Source organism: Medicago sativa, chromosome 7, assembly GCF_051527215.1.
Source record: "Medicago sativa cultivar Bolivia chromosome 7, Bolivia_mono, whole genome shotgun sequence".
Taxonomy (NCBI): Eukaryota; Viridiplantae; Streptophyta; class Magnoliopsida; order Fabales; family Fabaceae; genus Medicago; species Medicago sativa.
In genome coordinates, this window is record NC_140755.1 from 104413133 (window position 1) to 104422351 (window position 9219).

The 9219-nt window shown below is 33.2% G+C and overlaps 2 protein-coding genes across 2 annotated transcripts; one reads left to right on the forward strand and one right to left on the reverse strand.

Moving 5' to 3' along the window:
• The first annotated feature begins 1233 nt into the window (after window positions 1–1233).
• LOC146911702 (F-box/kelch-repeat protein At3g06240-like) lies at window positions 1234–4810 on the forward strand. Its single transcript, XM_085726506.1, has 2 exons — window positions 1234–2554; window positions 4010–4810. The coding sequence occupies exons 1-2, from the start codon at window positions 1418–1420 to the stop codon at window positions 4268–4270; spliced, it is 1398 nt and encodes a 465-aa protein (XP_085582632.1). The 5' UTR covers window positions 1234–1417; the 3' UTR covers window positions 4271–4810.
• A 3153-nt stretch (window positions 4811–7963) lies between these two features.
• LOC146911703 (uncharacterized) lies at window positions 7964–9219 on the reverse strand. Its single transcript, XM_085726507.1, has 2 exons — window positions 8965–9219; window positions 7964–8615 (listed from the first exon to the last, which is right to left on the reverse strand). The coding sequence occupies exons 1-2, from the start codon at window positions 9095–9097 to the stop codon at window positions 7996–7998; spliced, it is 753 nt and encodes a 250-aa protein (XP_085582633.1). The 5' UTR covers window positions 9098–9219; the 3' UTR covers window positions 7964–7995.

Here is a 9219-nt window from a genome sequence, read left to right on the forward strand (position 1 = left end):
TTTGATGTAAAACGTTTTTTTTGGACTAATAGAAAATTTTGATCGTCATAAAAAATCATCAAATTAAAATTTTTCTCTAAACCCTCCCTCAATTTTTTCCCACTCTAAACCCAAAAACTCTTCAATGTTCATATATTTATCATCATCTTCTTCTCCTGAAAACTCACCCTTTATGTCATTGAACCCTCTCTCTCCATCAAAATTACCACTACCATCACCACGACTTCATTCACCCCTTCAACCTCAAACACAAAACACCAAATTTTCACCATCATCCCACAGACATCAATCCAAACCAAAATAAATTACAAGTTAAAATATTTTTAATTTGCAAAAACACTTTTAAAAATTTCAAAAATAAATTACAAATTAAAACAATTCTACCATTGTTGTACAATCAATTCCATTTGACTCCCTTTCAAAATTGACCCACACAAAAAAAGACAAAAACTTATCTCTGGATATTTCAAAACTAAAACGAGGTGTATTTGCATAGACCAAAAAATTTTATCATAAAAAAATATATTTTTGGATAGACGAAAAGACATCAATCACTAAAGAACTCATATGTAAGTGAAAAGTCGGGGTCGAACTCTCGTCACAATATTTTGCTGTTCTGCGCAACAATTTAAGCATTTTTACTAGTTGAGCTTGTAGAAAGAGAAAATAATATATTTTACTTGGACTTAAAAATAAAAGTGGTATATTTACATTGACTAAAAATATTTTTAAACCTAAAATAAAAGTCTTTCTTTTAGGAAAACCTAAAATTTGAACTGCTTTTTTTTGGTGGTGGCCGGGGTTCGAACCCCGGACCTTGCATATTTTTATGCATTGTCCTCGTGAGCTTAGCTCAGTTGGTAAGGACTGCAGAAATTCTCTTATATAATTTAGGAAGTTTTTTCTTCCCTTAAGGTATATCAAATTTTGATTTTAGTTAATAAAAAATAGCGGCATTCCCTATAAAAAGGGGATGTTTTCGTCTTTTCAATTTTTTTTTTTTTGCTTCACTTGTAGTCATTAATGGACATAATTTTGACATACCTTAATATTTTTCTCTGACATAGTATGATCATACTAAGGTTTTTTTTTTGTCAAAACAAAAAAAAAATCATAATTTGAATACATCTTCCAACATCAAATGGTCGTAACTTTGACTATAATATGAATTTTTTTTGAAACATACTATAATATGAATATAAACCGAAGATTAAGGATAAAAAATAAAAGAGAAAATTTTGGAGAGTGTAAAAACAAACCTCTATGCTATTGTAAAAAAACCAAACCTGTCTTCATACATACAAGTAAAAAGAATTAGGTCAAAAATACGTTTTATTCGCATCAGAGTTTACCTCTCTCTAACAACTTGTAAAATAAGGGTTACTCGAATTATTCAGAGTAAAGAAGGTGCTGAAGCATGAAGAAGAAGAAGAAGACAATGACACTACCGTATCTGCCTCATGATTTGATCATTTTTATTTTGATGACGTTGCCGGTGAAGTCTCTTATACGTTTCAAGTGCGTTTGTAAGTTTTGGTTTTCCATCATCTCTGATCCAAAGTTTGCTGATTTGCATTTTGAGCTTACCTCCGCAACACACACTCATAGAATTCTGTCAATATCATCGTGTTCACCTCTTCAAATTCGATCTATAGATTTTGAATCATCGCGGCTTAACAATCATTGTGATTCACTCTTTAATTTTTCGCTTCCTCCTGACATTAGAATTAGAGGTTCATGTAGAGGCTTTATATTTTTGCAATGTTCTTCCAACATTTACCTATGCAATCCATCCACTGGACTTTACAAACAAATACCTTTGTCTCCTTTTGATACCAAATTAATCGAACATCAGTTTGATCATCTATATGGTTTTGGTTATGACCAGTCAAGAGATGATTACCTCGTTGTTTCTTTGTCCTATGATCCAACCGTAGATTATAATTCACCAAATTTTGAGTTTTTCTCATTGAGAGATAATACATGGAAACAAGTTGAGATGGAGGGTACTCACTACAATTATATTGTTTCTGCTAATGATCATCACAAACTAGGGGTTCTCTTTAATGGAGCTATTCATTGGTTGGCTTTTTGTTATGAGTTAGAGATGTTTGTCATTGCTGCCTTTGATTTGATGGAAAGGAAACTGTTAGACATACCTCTTCCAGATGATTTTAACCATCAAGATGCATGTAGTGGTTTGTGGGTATCTCAAGAATTTCTCAGTCTCTGGGCTAGAAAGAAGGAGTGTTACCAATATCAAATATGGGTGCTGAAAGATTCCAAGTTGCATTCATCTTGGACTAAGACTCTTCTTCTACGTACTAATCATAATGCCATTCCTAAATTTTCCCCTATATGCTCTGCAAAAAATGGTGACATTATTGGAACAGATGGTGCTACTGGATTGGTGAAGTATAATGACAAAGGAAAGCTCTTAAAGGATCACTCAAACTATAACAACTCAGTTGGATCCAAAGGGGTCTTGTGTACAGAGTCTCTGCTTTCACTCCCTGGTGACCGTGAGCAAGAAGATGACACAAACAAGAATGAGGTTTTGAAATATTCTCCTTCACCATTTTCTTGATATTTATAATTATAGTTCTTGATATTTATAATTAGTGTATTATGAACTCTTCAGTGGCTGCATTTGTAGGGTAATTTATGGTTGACTGCATTTGTAACATGAGCTAGTATGCCACACGAGCATAATATATATGTTTCGAAATGTTTACTGGTTAACTACTTGTAATATGTTTATTCGAAATATTGACTGTTGAATCTAGAGAAATTGAGAAAAACAGAAATTGTATTAATTGTTTCAATGAATTACACAGTGTGAAACTTCAGTATTTATAGCTTAGTCAGTTAGTTACAATCTCTAACTCACTCAACACATATTTTAGGAAAGTAACTAACAACTTAACTAATAATTTAGATGCTTCTGTAGAAAGCTTTACAGAGAACGTAAACTAGTTGTCTTAAGACACCTCTAACATTGACAGATTTGTTTGTGTGATTCACCGTAATTTATGCATGTGAGAGAGCTTGTATTAAAGAGTAGTCTAATTATCTTAGCTCAAGCTCATGAGAGCTTGCTATAGACCTTCCCTCACCTTACCAAACTCTTGTAACCAACGGTTAGACAGTTTATATCTACTGTAACAAACTGACTGACACATGTCAGTTAGCTTTAGCTTAGCAACCTGTTAGAACAGTATCACAACCTGTCTATATATAGATTCATCACTGCTGTAATGATTACACAAGAATCATAATAGAAAAATCCAGTAATGATTCAAATTTCAAAACATAATTATGAGAAATTTACAGAATTTTAACATGGTATTAGAAGAGCAGCGTAACGATCCAGTGATCTCTTCACAATACTCTGATTTGCAACACGGAACACCGTCAGCGCTGCCGTTCTATATATACTGTACACATTACTTAATTGATCTTTTATAATTCCTTCATTTACACATTAATTTACTTGTTCGATTGGTTTCTTTTTCTCATATGTGATGAATTGTGTAATTATATAGTACACATTATTTGTTTGATATTTTATTACTCCTTCATTTACAGTTCGATCTACATACTGATTGGTTCTTATTGTCCTATTGATGCTAACAATGCATGTTTGTATTGGCAATGAGATTAGCAAAATCACAGTTGTAGTAACCTGATTATGTCAAACTCACTGCGAATCTAAGCACTCACAATTATTCGACTTGGAGAGAAAAATTAAACCTTCTCACATGGAATGTACATTGTATAATACAGTGGGCTCATTCCTTTATTGGCATAGTTTAGATTACTTATATTTTTTGAAAGTTAAATTTTTGCTATCAGAAGTCCAAAACATGACTTGCATAACACAAATTTTAGTTTTATGTATCAATTTTATTGCTTAACTTATATTATCAATCTATTGTAATATGTAATTCAATTTTTAAGTATGACTTTTTGCATATGAGTGACTCTTTCTTTCACAAATTGTTTTTAGGAGGAGTTTGGAACAAAGTACCTTGCCTGCCCTCTACATGCTGCTGAAGAGGAGGAAGCATCTAGCAATTTTGAACCCTTGGAAAATGGTATGGACGAAGATGAAGTGGAGGAAGACGAATGTGAGGAAAACGAAGGCAACAATGATGATGCCCGTGAGAAGGCTGAGGAGGTTCCACCAAAAAGGAAGAGGTCAGCCAAACATGATTCAGATGAGGTTGATGGAGGAGAAAATGGCGTAAGAGTAAGATCCTCTAAATGATAGAGTTGGTCCATTCTTTGCTGAAGAACTGGTCAACTACCAACTATAGGTCAACATATCACCATTTGTCCTTTGAACACATTCCAGAGAAGTGATACTCTAGTAGTTCATGGTAGTGTTTGTTGCTGTATTGTATTGTTATGGTGCAGTATTATTAGGTTTACTATGTTAATCAGGTAACTGCATAGTCAGTAGTGGGGTTAAAACATGTGGCAGAAGTGAAGCCCATTCTTTATGTCGAGGATGGTGCAGATGTAGAAATTGAGACCATAAGAGAAAGATTTTGCTCAAAGACATCATGTTGCTGGGGTTTCAAGCCGGAGAGTTGGCATGATTCTTGCATTCAGAAATATGTGATTCCTGGCTGCAAAGATATCTTACGAATCTCTACCTGCTGATCATGTCAATAATAACTCAATCATGTATGGAGCTGTTATCAAAGTTCTGCATTTATCTTCTTGACAAAGTTATAATAGAGAACGATTTTGCCTGGAAAAATATTTAGTATATTTATCAAAATATCACATACTGAATTAATTTTATTCCTCCATTGTTTCAATTTTATATTTGTTGTCATTATGTTTCTATGAAGCATGGACACTGTCAGTCTGTCACGGACACGTTACACCGGTAAAGATTTGAAAACTAAATTAATTGAACGTAATCACACGTCTCGGTGCCACAAAGTTCAGTACCAAATTCATTTCCTGTTTTAAATAGAATCTTTCATCAATAACGTTCATTCTGGATTATACTTTCTTCAAAAGGTATCCATGCAATTTTGGGTTTGTTCTCTTGGAAGTGCTCTTAGGATAAAAAGGCCAGTGATCGGCTTTATTCTATTGCTACTTTTTGTTTTATATGGTTCTAATCTTTCTTTGACTATTAAACATTTTGAATTCTGGTCTCATCTCAAGCAGAGTTTGAGGTTCTACATCCCGGCAAGCCTTCAAATGTAAGTAGAGCTAACACAGCCTATGTTCTGCAATGCACTTTTTGAACTTTCTCAAATAAGTTAAAAATTGTGAGCCAATCTTCAATATAGTTCCTGTCATAGGTGCTGGGCGGTCTGCTTCATCCATGGGATGATGTAGTGAAATTACTTTTTTAATTAAAATATATAAAATAGGATTCACTCGAATAGGTCGTGGCTATGAAGCACGGACACTCCCTCCTCAGATTATACATGTTGTGTCCGACAGTGACACAACACCGACACATATAATTACATTGAATTACGTGATCTTCTCAAATTATCGGCGGTGTCCGTATGTATGTCAGTGTTAGTGTTCGTGTCGTGTCCGGTGTCCGTATCCATATTTGTGCTTCATAGGTTGGTGATTAGTGGAATTTTACTTATTTAGCCATTTAGGTTCTGTTACTGACTTGGGGTGCTTAAAAAATAAAATTGGGCAGAGACTATGCAGTGATCGTGACCAAGGTCTGATAAAATTCCGGACCTACCTTTTCAGTTTTGTGAATTACATAGAATCTGCAATATTCAGATGTATGGAAGGTCGTTCAAAGGAAGTAGTCATCTTATCAAATTTCAGAGATGTTTTACAATTTTTTCAAAATGTAAATTATATAGATATAGATAGGGACGGGGTGTACCGTAACTTAAGCCCAAGGGGTTGTTAAATTCAAAACTGAGATTCCACTAGACTGAGAAATCGTGTTTTGTTAGATCGTGTTTCACACTCTCAACTAGTTTTTTAGTCCACATACATGACTCAAACCCAAAATAATTATATTATTTTTCAAACCAGTGGCCGATTGGATTCTTTGAGATTTGCTTATTATTATAGAAACTAAACCGCGCATGACATGACATGACATGACAACAAGTAGACAAAAGGTAGACTTGATACTAGTGCATCCAATTTTATATGATAAACGGCCTTATTTATACAAAGATTGCAAAAGATTCTCCTACAATCTTATTATTTTTAATCGCACACTTGTTTTTTTAACATCCTTTGAGTGTGGTATGTGTTTGATGATCTTATTGTTCGTTCAAACTCAGTTAAAAAGAGAAATCATTAAACAATTTTCAATAGAAGTTGATATCCTCCTCTTTTCAATAGATAGAAGAAGATTATCTAGAACGGAATCATTAAACAATTTTCTTGCTAAAACTAATTGCGATTGACTTTTTACAAATGACAGGCCAAACTTATTGTCAAGTGAGTTGGAAAAAAGATTAGAAAAATGAGAGGAAGTGGATCTTGACAATAAATATGCTTTTTGAAATACTATTCAACTGATCTGGTATTAGAACTTCCAAATTAGAATCCAAATGACCTTTTTTCTCACAAAAGAATCCATAACTTTTTTGTCGTTGACATAAGGAATCTGCCTTAAGTTTATTCTTTCCCAAAAAAATCTCCCCCAGGTTCTTGACCCAAAAAAAAAAATTTGATTAATTTATTTTTGAGAATGAATTGAGTAATATCAATCAAATTGATGATTGATACTATCGTGACTAAAATTTTAATCTTTACTTCTTCACTTAATTAACTTTTTTGGTGAATTTTCACTTAAAATAGAGGTTGCATGATATGTTTACATGACAAGATAATCTCTTATAACTTAAATTAACCCGTCCATAAACAATATTTTGCCCTAGATTTACCCTAATTTCTCTGCTTAATTTTACTATATAAACCCTATCTCTTCTATTATCTCTTATTACTTAAAGTTAACCCGTAAGTAATATTTTGCCCTAGATTTACCCTAATTTCTCTGCTTAATTTTACTATATTAACCTTATCTCTTCTATTATCTATTATTTCTTATTACTTAAAGTTAACCCGTAAGCAATATTTTGCCCTAGATTTACCCTAATTTCTCTGCTTAATTTTACTATATTAACCCTATCTCTTATTAATAAAGCTTAACCCGTCTCGCTATTACTTAAAGCTTAACCCGTCTCGCTATTATGTTAGTCAAATTATGTCCCTAATTTCAATGATAATCGCATTTATTGTTCATTTAAATTAATAGATCAAAATTTGTGTCGGGTCTATGTCATGTAGATCAAAATCTGTGTCGGGTCTATGTCATGTTACAATATCAAGGTCGATGTCATGGACATAATATGATATGGTACAGTACCAATGTCTATGATAATTAATATTATGAATTTAATTAGAACAATTATGACATTCAACTAAACTATTTTGTTACATTTTATTGTCAAATATTACCTTCGATATGACCCGTGCGATAGCACGGGTCGATGGTCTAGTTGATTCTTATTGGATCACCGTATAAAGCTATTTTACATTGTCGGTGTGTATCTCTGATTTAAGGAGCAAAATTCTTGTTTAGCAAATTCAAGGGTCTCTCCTCCCTCGTCTTGAATGTTAAAATATACACTCATCTCTCTTAAAAAGTAAACTTTATACTTCTCTTATCTATATGATTCCCTTAATAATTAAATATGCCCTACAATTCAATCTATTTTAACAAATAAATATTTCAATTCAATCTATGATTTATATCTATTTTAATTGTAGACAATTACCGTTTATCGTTGTATATTTTTTTTTTTGGTTAGAAATCGTTGTATATCAAATGATAAATGAACAGGGAGATTGGATGGTAATTAAGCTTCAAACATTTCTCAGTTAATAAAATGCTAACCAGAATTGTACCAAAAACCCTTAAAAAAAAAATTACAAAGAAAAATGCTAAGCCGAATATTATTTATTTATTATTACTCACGCTAATAAGGACTCCGCAAAAGAAGAATCTAGTATTTTTTCATGATTTTCTTCATTCTTCAATAGCTGCAAGTACTCTTCATACATCTTCTCAAGAAAACCAGATTGGCATTCCATGTCATCATTGTTGACCAAGTCTGCATGGTACTGTTCCTCAAACAACAATCCAAACCCATCATTGTCTCTCTCTTTTGTTTCTGCTCTTTGCTCTTCCTCTTCCGCTTGGCTTGTTGTTGCTGAGTTGTATTCCAAGTTCAAGGTACTATCAGTTCTTGGTATTATTGATGATAAAGTCTTCTTCACCCTTACAGGCTTTGGTAGATAAACTAAGGTCTTCTTCTCTGAATCTTCTGGTACTTTGGTTATGACTCTGTTCTTGTCATTTTTCTTCTGCTTCTTTTTCTTCTTTTTACTGAGATGTGTGTTCCAGTAATTCTTTATCTCATTATCTGTACGTCCTGGTAATCTTCCCGCAATAAGGGACCATCTATTACCAATAAGTGAATGCATTCTCATGATAAGGTCATCTTCTTCTGGAGTTATGTTTCCTCTCTTTATATCTGGTCTTAGATAGTTCATCCATCTTAGTCTGCAACTTTTTCCACATCTAAGAAGCCCTGCATCACAACCACCAACCCATTCTTTCACGTAAGGTTGCTAAGTCTTACAGGAGATAAAGGATCTAGGACCAAACATTAGTGACATAGAAAATATCAACAAACTTCTAGTATACTAATATTTAATTTGTTTGTCCAAAAAATGATGTAATGAAGGACGGACACATACACGGATATCAGATACGACACAAACACACAGATACCAATAATAATTTGAGCAAACGACATAATTCAGTATAATCATAGATATAAGTGTCAAGACACAGGACACACTAATCCGAGCAGTGTTCGTGCTTGTAATTGATAAAATTAGAATACAATATATGAAGAAATAAAGAAATTAAATTACCAGCTCTTTTTGGAAGTGATCTCCATTGGCCTTCTCCATGAGCTTGAATATATTTGGTGAGCAATGCATCTTCACGTGAAGTCCATGGACCTCTATGCAACCCAACTTTTGAACAACAAGGAGTTCTTCCCATCTTTATTAGTAGTTAGAAGAGAAGACACTTAAAATTTGAAGCAGGCTTATACAAGCTCAAATATATAGATCATGCTTCCCATATACAACTTTGTTATGTCCAAAAGATAGCTTATACAAGCT